The sequence below is a fragment of the Bufo gargarizans genome, chromosome 3 (assembly GCF_014858855.1).
Source record: "Bufo gargarizans isolate SCDJY-AF-19 chromosome 3, ASM1485885v1, whole genome shotgun sequence".
In the NCBI taxonomy this organism is placed as follows: Eukaryota; Metazoa; Chordata; class Amphibia; order Anura; family Bufonidae; genus Bufo; species Bufo gargarizans.
In genome coordinates this window covers 233,020,363-233,040,106 of record NC_058082.1, presented here as the reverse complement: position 1 = coordinate 233,040,106, position 19,744 = coordinate 233,020,363, and the positions used below count along the sequence as shown (strand labels likewise).

At 41.8% G+C, this 19,744-nt stretch overlaps 1 protein-coding gene across 2 annotated transcripts in view; it reads left to right on the top strand.

The window, feature by feature from the left end:
- The window catches only part of NALCN (sodium leak channel, non-selective), a 759,765-nt gene that overhangs the window by 279,977 nt on the left and 460,044 nt on the right, over positions 1–19,744 (top strand). For both annotated transcript variants that reach the window (XM_044284936.1, XM_044284935.1), the window contains 3 exons: positions 127–269; positions 374–478; positions 13,901–13,987. In XM_044284936.1, coding sequence (XP_044140871.1) covers positions 127–269; positions 374–478; positions 13,901–13,987 — 335 coding nt within the window. The remainder of the gene's footprint in view (positions 1–126; positions 270–373; positions 479–13,900; positions 13,988–19,744) is intronic.

The window sequence follows — 19,744 nt, the reverse complement described above, 5'->3', positions numbered from 1 at the left end:
AATGCATTATCCAGACTGTGAGTCATGCTGCACGATAGGCTTTCTGTGGAAGGAATATCATCAGTGCATTGTATCCTAGGATACCACCGCTGCCTAGTTTCTGAAAAACCTATTTCTCTCCTCCAGGAACCAGCATCTTTACCGTATATGAAGCTGCCTCTCAGGAAGGGTGGGTTTTCCTTATGTACAGAGCAATTGACAGTTTCCCCAGATGGCGCTCCTATTTCTACTTCATTACCCTCATTTTCTTCCTTGCTTGGCTTGTTAAGGTATTGTATAATTTATTGCCTGGAATATATTCATTACGTCTGCTAGCATTAAGCAAATGCCTGTTCTCTCCATCTTAACTCTCTAATAACTTTTATTTCTTTAGAATGTCTTCATTGCTGTCATTATTGAGACCTTTGCTGAAATTAGAGTGCAGTTTCAACAGATGTGGGGTTCTCGGAGCAGCACCACTTCAACCGCTACCACCACGGTAATTCACTAGAGCATCCTTTGTGAAATTCTTGTTCATGTAATGGTCCTTTTACATGGGCCAACAGTCAGGCCAATAATCAGGCCAATTATTGGAAATGAGCATTCTTCGGGTGATCAGGTCTTTTGGCTGGAACCCAAATTCATTCTTTCTGTGTAAGTAGGGATCTGCAGCCCAGAAACAATGATTTTCTATAGGGACAAGCAATTGCTGTAGTTATCGCATGTCCATACAGAGGAGGCAATTGCTGCATATAAATGCTGCTCTCTGCCGTCAATCAGGCAGTTATCGGGAGCGTTTAATGCCTTCCTGATAATTGCCTGAAACATCAGTCCTTGTAGATATGTAACAGAATACAGGCCAAAGTACCACTGACCCTGTAAGCATGGCATTGGGACATCTCCCTCTGTTTCCAACAATATTAGGGCCCATTCACACAAAGTTTTTAACACTGTTTTTTATCCATTTTCCGCACAGAAACCTCTCCTAAAAATGCATCTAAACAGCCTCTCATTTATTTTAATGGGAGGCAGAACTTCCTTTTTTTCCCAGCATGCTCTGCCATGGACCGAAATCCACGCTGATTCTCCCATTGAAATGAATGGGAACCTGAAAGAAAAACTGTCAAAAACCACACCAAAACCGCACGGAAAATCACCATGTTTTCAAAATCTGTCATGTGAACATCCCCTTACAATGACGTTTTAATTTGGATCCACTTATGATTGAAGATGCTCCTTTTTCCAAAAGGAAGCATTCTCATAGAAACCTACAGGTTACTCAAAAATGGCAGATTCCCACTACTTTCTCTGCAGGAGCTGTTAAGAACATGTCTATGGCAACCTGAATTCTTAAACTGCTGACAGCTTCTGCAGGACATCAGCAAGAAATATACAATTCCCTAAAAAACACTTAAAGGGGTTGTCCCACGAATGAAAATGGTGTATTTTTCAAACCAGCACCTGAAATTGAATGCTTTTGTAATTGCATGCAATTAAATGTAGTATAGCCACAGAGTTATTCACTTAAAGAGGACCTTTCACTGCTCCTGACATGCATATTTTAATAGCTTCATGCATTCCCCATGTAATAACAATTCTGGAGCCTCTATTCTTAGGCTGGGTTCACACTGGCATCATGTTTTGGCTCAGGATGCGTCCCGGGTGCATTGCGGCAAACCCGCGCGAGTCGGTATGCAATTTCAGTCAGTTTTGACTGCAATTGCGTTCCATTGTTCAGTTTTTATCGCGAGTGATAAAAAACTGAATGTGGTACCCAGACCTGCTCCAGAATTGTCCTTACATGGTGAATGCATGAAGCTATTAAAACAGGAATGTCAGGAGCGGTGAAAGGTCCTCCTTAACCCTTAGGCTACTAGCGCCGTACATGCGATGTGTAAACATGACTCCCACTCGCACATGCATCGGGCATCATGGCCGGCAGATCTCTGCTGTTTCACACAGCAGAGACCTGTGGCTAATTACTGTGACCGGCAATAATGCCGATCGCGGTAATTAAATGCTTTAGATGCTGTGATCAAGTGAGATCACGGCACCTAAATGCCTCCTACCTATGCCCCGTGTGTCCAATCCGGGCATAGGTAGTTGCCCTGAATACTGGTAGCCTTACTGAGTAGGCTAACAGTATTCAGACTGCAATTCTTATTTTGACCACCAGATGGCAGGCCAGGATAAGAAATTAGCAAAAGTGAGCAAAATAAGTTGATAATAAATTCCTGATAAACCAAAATAAAAAAAATAAAAAAAATGTTAAAAGCTTATGAGGCACATAATGATCACATAAAATAAAATTAAATTTAAAATATATCAAAAATAAAAAATATATAAAAGTTTAAATCACCCCCCTTTCCGTATAATTAAAAAATAAATACCTAAATAACAATAAATATAAACATCATGGGTATCACCATGACCAAAAATGCCCATATTATTAAAACAGAAAAAAAATTCCAATACAGCGAATGGCGTAACGGAAAGAAGGGTCAAAATGGCAGATTTGCCTTTTTTTCATTGCTTCTCTTACCCAAATTTTTTTAATAAAATGTGATCACAAAGTCACGCATACTCCAAAATAGTATCAATTAAATGTACAGATTGTTCCGCAAAAAAATGAGCCCCTAAACAGCTCAATAGACATAGGTATAAAAAAAGTTATGGGGGTCAGAATAAAAAAAAAATCTCAACGTTTAAATGTATTTTTACACTATTTAGACATAAACAACCTATACATATGGGGTATGGTTGTAATCGCACTGACCCAGAGAATTAAGGGCATGGGTCAGTTTTGCTGTAAACAGAACACCATGGGAATTGCATTTTTTTTTTCCAATTCCACCCCATTTGGAATTTTTTTACCACTTCCCACAACATTTTATGCCATAATTAATGGTGGCATTAGAAAGTACAACTTGTCACGCAAAAAATAAGCCCTCATACAGCTATGTGACCCAAAAAAAGTTATGTCTCACGGAAAATAGGGAAGAAAAATGAAAACACAAAAACGAAAAAGCCTCCGGTAGCCAAAGGGTTAAATCTATCTGTATAGCGCCACCTGCTGTTGTGTTGCTCTAATTTCTCTGTCCTGCTCATTGAGATGGAAGCACATGCTTAGTTCTATCCTAACTGCCACCAGCTGTAGCAGAAAGGACACACCCTTAAGCTGCCAGCTTGAAATAAATCTAGCAGAGCAATGAATGGGTATATCTCGGAATCCATGGGATGTACAGGTCTGGTTCTAAGGTTGTCAGAAAGAGACTGACATATATGATAACAGATTTTTATTTTTTACATTAATCATGGGATAACCCCTTTAAAGTCCTTTTCCAATTACTCCCACTAACAAAGGAATCATTTAGAAGAATAGCAATATATCAGGTAGTTGGTTTGTTGCTTTATGTAATACTTTGATTTGGTTCCAAAAAGAATCTCATCATCATTATCATCATAGGCTACAGGAATAATGTGGTCTTTTCTTCTTGACATATACCAAGTGTTAAAAAGTGCCTGTTAATATTTATGTTTTAACTATTTTTCGTTCAAAGAAAAATCATTCATGAACTAAAGATTTCTCCTTGAAAGAACGTTCTCGGAAATATCTTTCACCCGTATTCATTGAACGTGTATGGGCAATTTGAAAAACTTACTGTAATAGCCAACATGAACTAAAATTTGTACAGCCATTTTCCAGATGTTTGTTCAACTGCTGTTCGACCGTCAACCAACTTCTATCTTATGTGTATGGCCACCTTTAGGAAGGGGGTAAAAGCCACAGTCACCACCTCTGACTGCCATTACAAGTGAAAAATAAGCTGAGTCTAAAACAAAACAAATGGAGATAAGAAGGCAACAAAGAAAGGGGTCCAAGGAGGGAACCTTCAGATGGGTAAGGAAGTTCAATAGCCAGATAGGTAACAGATCATAAAGAGATGAAATATTAAAGATTTTCAATAGGCATGATCAATGCATGGTTGCCAAGTCTGCAAAAATTTATTTTCTATTGATAAGGAACCCAGCCTTTCTGGTTTTCAATTTGAATGCAGGAATGATCTTTCTATAGCAGTAATGGGCAACTGTCTTGGCAGCTAAAAGGAAAAAGGTTCCTCTCCGCTATATTAGCCTAAATTGAGGCTAGAATATTCTTAGCAAAGTCTGAATATGTAAAGGTGGTGATACATTTGTCGTTGGAAAGAGAGAGGTGAGTAAAATCTAGGAACATTTTTTCAGCTTATAAAAGGATTGAAGCCATGTAGTATAATGCAAGGAAGAGATTGCTTAATGAGATAAATATACTGCAATAAGCGATAAGTACAACAATATCTACAGTATCTGTATGTATTTCTGGGAGGAAAGTTGGCTCTAGACTAAATGTTTGCTGGAGTAAAAATGTGTTTGAAATGCAAACAGAGAATATTATTTAAATACCATGATTATAGGAGACAAGCCAGGGATTTGGTAAATTTGTGATGGTAATGAGAATAAAGGCTTTGAAGTCCTGAGTCAAGCATATTTCTGAGGATCTGTCTTTGAAAATATAACACACCAAGGAGAAAACTTTTGCTGTGTATTATAAGCCTAACTAAAAACTGAACTGTGGCTGTAATAAGTCCATGAATATATGCAACGGAGAATGGATTAAAAACTAGTGGTCCTATTCTGGCAGTAGGGGTGCAGAGTAGGTGCATCAGTAACCACCATCCATTCCTGCACTTAATATACTAAGGACTCATTTAAACGAGGTTGCCATGAAGTGGTTTGATCAAGATTTGTACTAAGAACATCACGTTCATTGCTTAAAGTTTTGCATAGCAGCAACAGATCACTGTGAAAAATGGACGTGCTGTCCATTTAACAGCGTCCTTTGTGCGACGCTGTCACCCTGCTTACCACCGCGGTTCCAGGCACCGTGCTCATCTGTGATCGTGGTCTGTTATTCCCTGTCTCTGCTGCAGCTTTGGGTTCTGCCTGTGTGGTTATTATTACCTTTGAAGATTCCGCTCCACAACTTCCATTCAACATGAACACTGCTTGGATCTCCTGCAGGTAATTTAGTAGCTCAGCCCTCTAGCCAGACCCATTAGTGTCAAGGTCCTAATCTTGTGCTAAAGAGCTTGCTTACCACTCGTGTTCCTGACTTCGTGCTTCATTCCTGGACTTCGTTTATCTCCTATCCCAGCCTGCTTGCATCGCCTCTCCTGTTGCCGACTCAGATTTTCTAACCTTGCTCCTGTGCCGCCTGCCTTGACCCTTTGCTCGTCCTGACTACGTCTCTGCATCATCCTCCGATTCCTGTCTTGTGGCTCCGGGTTACGACCCTGCCTGGTTCACTATGTCTGTACTGTCTGTACCTTCGCAGGTAGCTCCTGGTCTGCCTGGACCAGCTGTCACTGACTGATTTACACCCCAGAGTAGCCCCTGGCAACTACCAATGGTCAAGCCTATCCTCACCATCTGAGGCTCTAGTGAAATCTGGATAGTTGCTTAGTCACGCCCCTCTGCAGTATTGCTAGTCAGTGGCACAGTGGCTTCACATCCTCTGTTCCGTCATAGTACACTGAGGCATGGACCCCGCTGGTCATCCCAAGGCTGTCGTTCATGACCTGTTATAGGAATTAAAGCGCCAGAGTGAATGACAAGACATATTGATGCAGTTCATGCAGAATGTTCCTGCTCACCTGGATGCAGTCTTTCCTCCTACCTCTGGAGGGTTGCCAGTCGCTCCTGCCCCTGCTATGACTTCACTGGTGATTCGGGATCAGAGTGCCTCTGGTGTGCAACTCTTGCTGCCTACTCGCTACGGTGGTGATCCAAAAATGTGTTGTGGATTCCTTAATCAGTGCCTGATCGACTTCGAGTTATATGGGCAAAGGTTCCGCATGGAGTGGTCCACGGTTGCCTTCATCGTGTCCCTGCTGTTGGATGGGGCCCTTGCCTGGGCGAACCCTATTTGGAAACGTAGAGGTCCAGAAACGACTAATCTGCAGTCTTTCCTGTCTACCTTCCGGATAGTCTTTGAGTCCTCCGCTGCCTCAGCACTGCTGCATCTTAGACAAGGTTTCACATCTGTGGGTCAGTACGCAATCCAGTTTTGTACCTTAGCGGTCAAACTCACATGGCATGATGAAGCTCAATTGGAGGTGTTCTGGGAAGGCCTTTCTGACCGCATTAAGGACGAATTAGCTGGCCGTGACTGTAGCTGGCCAGCTAAAACCTGTCCTAGGTTGCTAACATAGCTTATATTTTTATACTGCTAGACCTGCCAATATCCTTAATATAGTTCCTATGTTTGTGCGTTAAAGACAAAATCAAAGTTATTTACAGTAACTTCATGTCTGGATGTCATATAACTGTTATATATTGTGTTCACAGAAGCAGAAAAGATAATATGTCTTTAAGATTTATTATAATCTAAGGTAAGCTCAATGACAGCAGAAACTACAGAAAGCAGAGAGTTAAACTGTTGTTGCTGGGTAGGAGTCTTGACCAATCCTAGCCAGCCTCACACAGCCCAGGAGTTTTGACCAATTACAGCCAGCCTCACACACAGGTTGTGTGGGAAATTCCCTAGCAGGAGCTGCTGGAATCATTATTCACCAGAGAGAGAAACTGAACAGACATTCACTCCACTAAGAGCTGTGTTTTATGGAAGCAGAGAGACCAAAATAGGTATTCAAAACAGTTATATAATGTTCCTACTGTTAATATAGTGATTAGAACTGTATACTGAACCAGTTATATGTGTGTTTACTTACAGTTCCACCAATTGCAAACTACAAATTCAATTGCAAACTACAAAGTTTACTATTGCAAATTCAAATTCCATATTGCAATCCAAATTGCATACAACCATACCAGATCATACTCAACCAATTTTCAAATAGTTACTGCTAACTGCATACTGCAAATTGCGACCAAATTCAGCAAGTGAACTATTAGTTAGACCTCTGATCAGATATACCTCTCAGAGAGATCATAAAGTGCTTAAATAACTTAAAGTGAGAGTACAGATACTAAAGAGAGAAATATATCCACCATTGTATGTTGAATGACAATATTGAACAGTTGAACCACCATCTTATGCATTCCGCCATTTTGTGATACTTTATTCAACACGTGTTTTGTACATAGACTATCTGATGCAGAGGCGGCAGTGTTATATGAAGAAAAGTTGAAGTTAATAAAGAAGTTATTTCAAGCATTTGGTGCGCTCTTTAATTGACCACCGGTACGTGTTTTTACTGACGTAAACAAAGGAGGTTTTAGCTAAACGGCTGGCTTTAATCAATCATTACATATACTTAAAATTGTAATGATATAAAACTCTGTTAACATTTGCTCCATGAACCTCTGTCTGGAGTTCTATCAAACATTCCAAAATTTTTGACAGCTAAGGCCTCTTTCACACTTGCGTTGTCCGGATCCGGCGTGTACTCCACTTGCCGGAATTACACGCCGGATCCGGAAAAACGCAAGTGAACTGAAAGCATTTGAAGACGGATCCGTCTTCAAAATGCGTTCAGTGTTACTATGGCACCCAGGACGCTATTAAAGTCCTGATTGCCATAGTAGTAGTGGGGAGCGGTATACTTACAGTCCGTGCGGCTCCCGGGGCGCTCCAGAATGACGTCAGAGTGCCCCATGCGCATGGATGACGTGCCATGCGATCACGTCATCCATGCGCGTGGGGCGCCCTGACGTCACGGATGGTAAGTATACTGCTCCCCGCTCCCCACTACACTTTACCATGGCTGCCAGGACTTTAGTGTTTTGGCAGCCATGGTAACCATTCAGAAAAAGCTAAACGTCGGATCCGGCAATGCACCGAAACGACGTTTAGCTTAAGTCCGGATCCGGATCAATGCCTTTCAATGGGCATTAATTCCGGATCCGGCCTTGCGGCAAGTGTTCAGGATTTTTGGCCGGAGCAAAAAGCGCAGCATGCTGCGGTATTTTCTCTGGCCAAAAAACGTTCCGGTCTGGAACTGAAGACATCCTGATGCATCCTGAACGGATTTCTCTCCATTCAGAATGCATTAGGATAAAACTGATCAGGATTCTTCCGGCATAGAGCCCCGACGACGGAACTCTATGCCGGAAGAAAAGAACGCAGGTGTGAAAGAGCCCTAATAGATAGTAAGAAGTCACCTTGGCAGCTAAACATACATTTAGGATGTAATTCCTTCAGACTTTGTCTGTGCTGCATTCTAATACTGGAGCCTCTGGACACACAGAAGCCAAGGAAGAGATAGACATCTACGCTTAGACTTATGCTTCAGGGTAGTTCTGAAGGAAAACTGAAAACATATTTTTAAGAAGTAGACTAGGAGAAATGATTTTTGCAACATGTCAGAGTTTGTTCACCACGACATTTGCTTAAGGTCAAATTATCTAAATCTGTGTCCCTTGTGGTCTTATGTGTCCATCTAGTTTTGCTTCAATTTGTTGACTTATCGTAATGCTGATGGTCATGGTAATGCTTGATTTAAGGCATAATTCTTGTTCTGTGGCTACAGTCACAATTACAGCACCAAATCCCCTTAAAGAGTTACATTCGTAACATTTTTGTCAGTTTTGTGGTATAAATTAAGCTAGGATCATAGAATATTTTTTTTATTTTTTTTAGCTATTTACGTTTTTACCGCATATTCAAACCGAAACATATATTACTACAACATGATGTGAATGTATGTCTATACAGTTGGACCTGGCTACCATTGACTCCCACAGTAAAGAAACAGTTGTTAAAATTTGGGCACTCGCATATAGGCAGGGTTTGAGTTAGCTGCTCCCATTTTGGCCCAGGATATTGCAAATTTGCCGGGACTGTCTCTGAAAATTACAGACAGTCCCGCCAAATTCAGGACAGTTGGCAACTATGGATCTATGGATGCTGTTTTTGACACAACAGAAAAATGTAGCAGGCTGCACTTTATGTCCTGTCATGAAATGCCATCAAAAATGTTACAGGTGTTTTACAATAGAAGTCAATGTCTGCAGGATCCAACTGTATAGGCATCCTGTTACATCCTGTTGTATACATTTTTTTGAGAATGTATGATAATCAGAGTATAAAAGTTAAACCATATCTTGAGAGATTATGATACAGTGTGATATACAATATTACAAAGCATCAATACAAATAGAAGGGTGGGAGAATATTTTTGGGAATTTGGTTTCACTATCCCAGAACTTCAACCATGTTCTAATACAATTTTATATTTGCCATAGATTATATATTACTCCCCTATGGATGAATAAATGTGGATTAAGAGACACGTCCAACTGCCCCAAATGTGACACTGCAGGAGCGGACTTCCTCCATATGATATGGACTTGTCCAGAACTTATAAACTACTGGAATAGTATTAATAATTGTATTATGTATAAACTAAAAATTCGAATTCCTTTTGAACCACAAGTATTTGTGCTTAATGATCTTTCCAAATTAAATAATCACAAGTATCAAAAGATCTTCCTGAGCAGAATACTGATGTTGGCTAGAGTTTTGATTAGTCGGACCTGGTTTGCCCGATCCACTCCAGACATAAATACATGGATAAATTTAACTGATAAGGTAAAAAATTATGAGAAAATTATATACAAACGGAGGGAAGTTGAGGACCAGTGGAATAGGATATGGGGTGGTTGGAGGATTGACTAGCTGAGGTCAAATTGTTTCATTTATAAGGGTCCTACTTTGACGCACCACAGACTAGGGGGGAGGGAGGGGAGGGTTTTCTAAATGTAATGAAAGGATGAGTTGATTATATTTATATCTATATATAATTAGTCGGGTCACTAAGAATTGAGACATTGTAAAAATTTGTACTGTAAATGTTTTGTAGTTTTCCCAATAAATTTTTGAAAAAAACAAAAAACAAAAACAAAGCATCAATGCATATTACTAGCAGACATCCTATAGTATAAGCAGTGTAATCGGAGTACGTGTGAATACTGTTATCTTGTCACTTTTGCCTCCAACGTTTCACTACATATATGCATCAGTTCAATGCTTCTTGTAAATTGCTCATCCTCCCACAGATTATTTATTCAAACCTACATTAATTTAAATCTTGTCACTGTCACTTGCCTTTCCTTTCAGATCATTTAGCTTTCTGTCCATCAGTTCATGCTGCTTTTCCTAAGAACATCTACTATATGTACTCACCAAATCAGAGGCAACTGTGCTCCATCTCTGCTCATGCAAACTGCCATCTTGTTCTGGATTATTGCCCTCAGTTAAACTGTATATTAGAGATGAGCAACCCTTTCAACATTTGGTTTGCTGTTTTTTTTATATTTTTTTTATTTGGTTCGGACACAAATCGATTCGATTTCTATTATGGAGACCATTTAATATACGTGATGACCATTTTAGGCTAGAGAATGCTCCTCTTGATTTCTGGGGAAAATATATGCAAATTATCATTTCCAACATCTGCTGACATCAGATAGGCTTAGTAAAGCTAATTTTAATATCTTTCCCAGAAATCTGGAGGGGCATCACCTGGCCTACAATACTGCTCACTACATACTCCACATACTAGGGGCTCGCCATAATGAAAAAGAGTACCCCTTAGACAATGCATATATATTGTTGAGAAACACAGAATAGTATGCTGAGTGCTTTCTCTCGCTTCGCATAAATCCGAACTTTTTGAGAAATTCGGAATGAATCCTGAACCAGTAGTTCATTCATACTTTATGAAGCATGAAAATACAGTGCAATCTGTAGGCAGCAGGTTATAGAGGAGAAGGAGCTGAGGAGACTGATAACATATTTTGCACCCTATAAGACGCTTCCCCCCAAGGTGGGAGGAAAATGCCAGTGCATCTTAATGTCACGGCGGACGTGCACTCTGTACAAAAGATAACACACCAACCAGGCTCTGGACGAGAGACAGGGGAAGGGTCACCTCCTAGCTTATCCCTGACCTCTTTCCCTGCACTGCTCAGCCCACAAGCAGACCTTGAAGGTAGGTGTGCTTGTGTCCTCCAGTCTGGGCTGACAAAACCCTGAACTCCCTAAGATGGTGAAGTGGGGAGATAGGAGCAGTCTGCTCGCACAGAACCTGGATGGAATAGAAGACACAAACAACCGAACTAGAAATGACACTTATCTCTGAGAGCAGGAACTGACAGCCAACCTTCCCTCCAAGCTTCCCAGACCAAATGAACAGTATAATCCGCTCAGGGCACTGGGCAGTGTGCTATTTAAACTAATGACCCCACCCAGTGCACCTGATGAGAGGCGGATCCAGCACAGCTCCAAAGCAACCACTAAACTTGTGCTGCTATCCTGGCCGACCTCCGCACATCGTCAGAGTGGGGCATGACACTTATGGGGCAAATACTAATGAGTGCCTCCATTATGGAAGCGCTCATTAGTACATGAGGACTAGGAAGCAGTGAATTCTGTGCTCCCCGGGCTCTGTACTCACTGCTTCCTGGACTTCCTCAGTCATTCGCTGTGCTGTTACTGTACACAGCATGAGGATGTTGACATACTCTATGACCTCACGCTGTATGTTTTGGGTCACAGCACAGTGCGTGGAAGCCTGAACTTGAAGAGTGTGGATGTGAGGAGTGGCAGCGGTGTCCAGAGCAGGAGAGGTTAGGTAAATGTTAATTGTTTTTTAATGTGTGCACTGAGCCTGGGGGATCTGATCTGAGATCTGCTTGTGGGTAATTTACATTGGGCTGTGATCTAAGGTCTACTTCGCGGGTCATTCACATTGGGGGTCTGAGGTCTGGTTGGGGGTCTTATTCACATTGAGACTGTTATCAGAGATCTGATTGGAGGTCTTATGAACATTGGGGGTCTGAAGTGAGGTTTGATTAACATTGGAGTTCTGATTGTGGCTCTGAGATGAGGGCTAATTAACTTTGGGGGTCTTATTGGGGCTCTAAGGTGAGGTCTGATGAAAAATATTTGTTTCTTATTTTTTTCCTCTAAAACCTATGTATGTCTTATAGGGGCAAAAAACTGTGTATAGGTTTATGGGAAAAGTTTCAGTAAAACTTCTATTTTATTCATCGAAATTTCTACTTAATTTCTAGTTAGGAGTTAGGTCGGTGGTCCTATCGGTGATTAACTGATGTACACTCAGACAGGGAGGGCCGCCACTCACTGATAGGACTGCCCCCCATGACTCCAAAACACACAATGAGAAGGAATTTAAATGAATAAAATACAAGTTATACTAAGTCTTTTCCTAAAACAATATATCAATCTGCTTAACATCTCCTGCTGTTTACCCTGCTGCCTGCAGATTCACTGTACTTTCATTGTGACAGTTTCTCTTTAATTCTTTGACATTTTAAAGTAGCACTCCAGGCTGAAGCTCCACTTTTGTTCACAGTGGACATTCCTGCTTCCACTGTTTTACAAACTGGGGCTTGTCTGGCCCGCCAGCTTAATAGAAGATATTCCAAAGGGTCTGAATCATTATGAATAAATTATGGGACCCAAAGCTAGCAAAGGGAAAACTACTTACTACTATGGTCTATTTCTCATGGGTTAATTCACAAATAACATATTAGATCTTATTGATAATATATCCTGGGTGTGCACTTATAACAAAGTGTTATACAGTGTAATTAATTAAAGTGGTTACCTCATGATTAATGTAAAAATCATGATCATTTTTGTCTAACAAATGTAGAACCAACTATGTACCTCACATGGATCCAGAGCTCTCTCCATTTTTTGCTCCAGTTGCTCTGTAAGGCTACTTTCACACTAGCGGTACGGACCTCAAGCAGGCTGCGCACGGCAGGCAGCGCATGTCGAGAGGCTGCCGGAATAAAACTACAACATATCCGACATTTATTCCGGCAGCCTCTCGCCGTGCGCTGCCGTGCCTCGCCAAAACTCCGCCCCCGTCCCCATTATAGTCAATGGGGATGGAGCGGCAGTCCGTAGGCACACGGTCACTAGCGGCAGGACGAATCAGACAGGCTGTTCACCTGACGGAACAGCCTGCCGGAGGTCCATGCCGCTAGTGTGAAAGTAGCCTTAGACTAATTTCAAGCTGGCAGCTCAGGGAATATGCCCTTCCTTCTGCAGCTCAGGGGCATATCCTTTCTTCTGAAGCTATCTCCCTATCACAAGTCAGGGGGAATGTCTTTTCTCAGCAATTGTGTACTTTCTGCTGTAGATCTCTCCCTGTAAATGTCACAGCTTCTAAAAGAAGAGCCGACTGATGTAATTGCAATGATGGAAATGAAAATGTGTGTCCAAGTCAGCAACGTTACTGAGGTTTATGGAAAAATAAGAAAACAGCAGATGGCACTATACAGATCTATTGTTTTTTATAACTCAGCGGCTATACAACATTTTTAACTGCATGCAATTACAAAAGTATACAGCTGCAGGTGCTGGTTTGAAAAATATTGTATTTTTTTCATGGGATAACCCCTTTAAGTGGTTGTGCACACATTCTGTGTAGGTGGAAGATGGGCCCTCGGAACCATAGTCCAGCATTGTATCTACCTTCTTGTGATGGTATATTTAAATTACTAAAGTGTATTATATATCTGACATTAGTATCTCCTGAAAATGTAGAAAGTAATATGTTGCATGAAATTAATCTTGAATTTGAAACATTTCCAAGTTCCCATCGCTAAAGGCATTGTCCAATCAACAACTTAGAACAAAATAGGTGAGAAGTGTTTGATTGCTTGCAGTCTTACAGCTTAGACCACCACCAATTATAAGAACAGCCATCTCTATCAGTCTGATAGAGAATGAATATAGTGGCAGCATGCATGTGTGGCTTGTGATCGTGGAGGTCCTATAGGTGGAACCTCACAATCAAACATTTATTACTTATTGATGATAGGTTATTATGGTGGGACATCTGATTTACATCTGAATTAATGCAAAGTTTTGTTTCTTCTTAAGATGTTCCATGAAGATGCTAGTGGTGGCTGGCAACTGGTTGCTGTGGATGTAAATAAGCCCCAGGGAAGAGCTCCAGCATGTCTACAGGTAAACTGCACATGATACTTAAAGCAGTAATTCCATCTTGAAAAGTTATAGCATATGGGTACGATATCCCATGACTTTGTTTGATAGGGGGTCTGACCTCTGGGCTCTGTGGGGATTCGCTATGGTAGTTAGGATAAGCGGGCGCAGTACAAAGACAAAATAAAAGTTCGTAATTCAAGCTTCCGTGTTTATCCACATATGATGCCAAAAACAAAACTTCACTTTTGCAGTGTTGGTGTTACTTTACACCTAATGGCAAGTTAATAAAACAAAAGTCACCTTGGTGGCAGTTCTGCCTCTAAAAGTTCAAATACAGGCTTTAGGTGGCTTGTTCCCCTGTCTCTGCTCTCCAGCCCAGCACAGGTCTAAGATCCCAGCACACAGACCTCCTGAGCTCCACTGTCAGACAGAGGTATTACTCTCCGCCTGGCAGTGCTGGCTGGTTTTTATGCCTGGCAAAACCCGGCCTGGAACGTGGGACGTAGTCACCCACCCAGTACTTTGACTACTCCCAGTAAGAGCCGTCCCGGATCAGCTATTACAGCCATGCTAAGTATCAAGGTGTCAAACAGCAACTGTTGCTGTTGCTGACACATAAAAACTGCTCTTACTCCACCGAGGCCAGGAACCTGACACGTACGTGTAACGTACCTAGCATCCACGATGATTCCTTGTAGCTTCTTACAGCTCCCATCAATAATGAGAATGAAAGGGCCATAATGCTGATTTAATGCTGATTTAGAGCTGCACTCGCTTTACTGTTTGTCCCTGCGCAGCAGCTCCCCAGCCACTCAATGTGCATGGACCTGCAGCAAGGCCTATTCAAAAGCAAAAAAAGGAAGAGACCACTGTGGTACTCAGCAGAAGTGGCCAAAATCATTAAAAACAAAAAGATAGCATTTAGGAATTATAAAAAAAATGAGGATGACAGACAAATTTATAAGATTAGGCAGAGAGAGGCCAAACAAGTTATAAGAGCTTCTAAAGCACAGGCAGAAGAGAAATTAGCTCAGTCAGGGAAAAAAGGCGATAAGACATTCTTCAGATACATAAATGAAAAAGGAAACTAAAACAAGGAATTACCAAATAAAAAACTAAAGAAGGAAGGTATATGGAAGAAGATAAAGAACTAGCTGACTGCCTCAGCTTGATTTCCACACACTCACTTGATTTCCATGGTCCAGTGGAGCTCCAGTACTATTGTGCTAAAATGTTCAGTTTTTACAAAGGAAAATGAAGGAGAAGGACCTCAGTTAGGAAAGAAGACTAATGAATCTTTTGACGCATGTGTCTTTACAGAGAAAGAGGTTCTAAGTCAACTGTCTAAAATTAATACAAATAAGTCACAGGGGCCTGATGGGATACACACAAAGCTATTAAAAGAGCTCAGCGGTGAACTAGCAAAACCATTAACAGATTTATTTAACCAATCACTGGTAACAGGAGTCGTCCCAGAAGATTGGAAATTAGCAAATGTTGTGCCCATTCACAAGAAAGGTAGTAAGGAGGAATCGGGCAACTATAGGCCAGTAAGCCTGACATCAATAGTGGGGAAATTAATGGAAACCATACTTGAGGAGAGGATTGTGGGGCGTCTGCTTCACTATGCGCATAGTGAAGCAGACGCCCCACGCGCCGACAGCGAACAGCCGTGCTTCTGGTCCCTTCCTCTGCAGCCTCACAGACTTGATAAAGGGGTCCGTAGAACCCCGAAACGCATTGTCTTCCAATAACCTTCATGATATTCAACATCTGGTTGTGATCCTGCACCTTATGTCCACACACTCACTTGATTTCCATGGTCCAGTGGAGCTCCAGTACTATTGTGCTAAAATGTCAGGATTGTGGGGGTCCCAGGGGTTGGACCCTTACTAATCATCAAATGATCAGATATCCCATATATATATATATATATATATATATGTCCGGATATGATTCTGCCTGTCCTTTAAACCACGCATCCAAGCCCTTTCCACCACCTGCCGCCTCCAATTCAAAAATATCTCTTGCTCAGACTACTGTAATATCTTAACATCCTCCTCTGTGACCTTCGATCTAGCACTCTTGCACCCCACCAATCTATCCTCAACTCTGCTGCCTGACTAATCCACCTCTCCCCTGTTACTCTTCTGCCAATCCCTTTACTGGCTCCCTATTTCCCAGCGAATTCAGTTTAAAATATTAACAACTACTGTACATATAAGGCCATCCACAATCTGTGCCCTCCATATATCTGAGCTACTTTCCCCATACATCCCCATATGTAATCTCCGATCCTCACAAGACCCCCTTCTCTACTGTCCTCTTATCACCTCTTCCCATAATCGCCTCCAAGATTCCTCCTGTGCCTGCCCCTTACTCTGGAACTCTCTACCCCAACACATCAGACTCTTACCTACAGTGAAAACCTTTAAAAGAAACCTGAAAACCCAGCTCTTCAGACAAGCCTACAACCTACAGTAACAGTGTTGCCACTATACTGTGGAGCAGCTTTACCCTCACCTACTGCATCGTTCTACCATCCCTTGTAGATTGTAAGCCCTAACGGCCAGGGCCCTCTCTCCTTTTGTATCAGCTTGTGACTCGTCTTGTTCATGCTTATTGCAGTTGTTTTGTATTATGTATGTATACCTCTTTTCATATGTACAGCGCCATGGAATAAATGGCACTTTAATAATAAATAATAATAATCTTAGCCATATGCTACGACTTGACAAGATGCAAGATGGGAATAAGACTTTAATGACTATCTTATGTACAACAAAATGAACATGAAAATGAATATATTTATATTATTTTATGGCAGGTAGTCCTAATCTAGTGTAAGCCGTGGCCTATTAATTTCCTTATCCTTTAACCTTTTAATAACATTTAAATATAGAAACAATTGAATTCTGTTTAAAACAGTTGTCATAATGGTTGTCTGAACAGAGGCAATTTGTTAAATCCAGAAAAAGACATACCAGTATATGCACGATGAAGAAATGGGTCATCTCTGATGAGCCCAGCATGTACATGTTGTCACGGTCTGGAGTCAGGCTCGGAGGCCAGTAGCTATAGCAGCGGAGCAGATATTCACACTGGTCACCCTGGCTGATGACACGGGTTCACCTGAGGTGCGGGGTCTAAGTACTAACCGGTATTCGCCAGAGCTCCTGATGGTGGAGATGGACTTTGCTGCGTGTTAGTACCAGGTCGCGGTCCTCAGGATAGCCCCAGCAGGAGGTGAGCAAGCCGAGGTCCAGTAGCAGATATAGCAGACAGGGATCAAGCAGAAGCGTGGTTGAATAACAAGCCAAAGTCGGTAACAAATAGTGCAGGTTGGGATTAAGCAGGAGCGTAGTCGAGGAACAAGCCAAATGTCAGTAACGGATGGTAGCAGAGATACGGTCGGCAGCAGTATAGACAAGAGCAAGATATTGGCTGGTAAAGGCACAATAATCTGGCAACCAGGAAGTGCAGAGACATGGCTTAAATCAGGAAGTTCATGGGAGGAGAAAGGGGTTCAAGGTTCAAGGCAAACAAGATTCAAGACAAGATCATTCAAGGAATATGTGCCGGCATACATACATAATTCCTCTGGGTAGCCATCTTATATGCTTCTGGCATATGTAAAAAAAACTGTGAACTCTCATCTTCCCGAAGCCTGGGTCACCTATGATATAGATGGACACTTTTATTACCACTACTCTGTGAGGCCGGCTATAAAAAAGGTCATAAAGGCTATACCAGGCCCAGCTCATCCTGTCCTGTAAGATAAGATCAGCTCGCTGTCAAGCCTGGCTGGAGCGTGACGTCATTAATTTCCAGGTCTGGTTTGAGGAGAGCTAATAGCCCTTAATTAGCTCTGGGCATAAAACCAGTCCACTTTCATATTTCATTTATGAATCAACTTATGCCCTTTCTGACACCAGATCCAGGCTCTATAGAGTATTGTGGTTAATTGGGTATCAAATATGACTAGAGGATGTGATTCCGTAGCTGACCTATGGGTGGTAGAAGAACTACAGGTCCCAGCATTACTGTGTGTGGTCTCATTCTGTAGGTAAATAAATAAGGATCGCAAATATGTATTCTGTATAAAAATATGCCGATGTATCAAGGAGATATGAGCTTAAGTATAATCCTCATTGTAGGAACTGAACTTTGATGGGGTCATAAAACACTTGGGGGCCAATCCCTAAGCTTCACAGTCCCTCTGCTGCCATTGGCTGACAGGAGTAAGTCTCCTGCCCATGGGAGAGTTCATAAAAATCCATGCACAAGGACAGAGGAGAGAGACCCATGGAACATCACCAGACACTTAATTGGACATTGACGGCATATCCCTGTATCAGAACTTTGAGGGTCTCCCCTGATACATACTGAAAAGGGGTTTGCAAGGATTCAAAAAGGACATATAAACGACCATCTGAAACCCTCCAGAGAAACTAAGTATTCTTTCATCTTTTTCCCTTTCATTTGAACTGTCGTGATTGTTTATATTGTTATTATTATTCTGTAGTTTTATAGTCATTTTCATTAGACTTGAATGCACTGCTTTTTACCGCTTATTAAAGATTATAAAATCTAAATGGCCAAGTCTTCCATATTCTAAGCTGCTGAACAACGTACCTTGCCTTTGAAGAGACGTTACCAGGTAGTTAGTTAAATTGCATTAGGAATTGTAGCTGGGGGTGATTGACTGCGGTTGGTCAGTAAGTGATATCCGGTTCATCCACTGATCTGTGTGATAGTGAATGACCCGGATAGTCGGCTCGTGGACCGGGAACCCACGTGGTGGCAGTTACCGAAGTGTAGTGGGGGGTGTTAGCCGAATGGTAATACCCCGGTCATGTGAGGTCTCTGTGTGCGCGCAGACTCCGTCACAGACCACTACGTCACAGCTGTGGGATCCGGAGCGGTCGGATCCATAGTTCGTGACAGAATAGTCTAAGGAACTGTCCAGCACTTCAGGTGGCTCAGCAAGTAGAGGCACCGCCACACACAGCAGAGGTCCCAGGTTCAAGTCCAGATCCTAACAGTACTCCCGTCCTCCCAGGACATCCCCTGGATGTCTTAGGGCCAGGTTTGTGAGGAAACCTCTGGTGGAATTCCTTTGTTAATCTAGGGGCATGGACATTCTCATCCGGCTCCCAAGAGTTTTCTTCTGGCCCATATCCTTCCCATTGAACCAGATATTGTAATTTTTTCCGAAAGATCCTGGAGTCAAGAATTTTTTTCACCACAAATTCTTCTTCACCCTGTACTTCAACAGGTGGAGGAGGAGGATGAATTCTGCCAGAAAAAGTATTTTCATGAAATGTTTTAAGTAGTGATACATGAAAAACAGGGTGAATCCTCATATTGTTGGGAAGTTTTAGGCGAAAAGTGACCGGGTTGATTTGAGCAGAAATCTCAAAAGGTCCCACAAACTTTTGACCCAACTTAGCACATGGAACCTGAACCTTCAAATTTTTAGTAGATAACCAAACTTTGTCACCTACTTGAAAGGTGGGGATTGATCTCCGATGTCTGTCAGCAGCTTTCTTGTAATATTCCTGAGCCTCCTTCAATGTATCCGTCAATTTCTCCTGGATCTCCTGTAATGAAGTTAATCTCTCTGCAACAGCAGGAATTGGAGTTGAAATAGGTAGACCTGGAATAAAAACTGGATGATACCTAGTGTTTAGGAATAAGGGGCTTTGGGAAGTGGAGCTATGTTTAGAGTTATTATAAGCAAACTCTGCCGTAGGAAGGTAGTCCACCCAATCATCC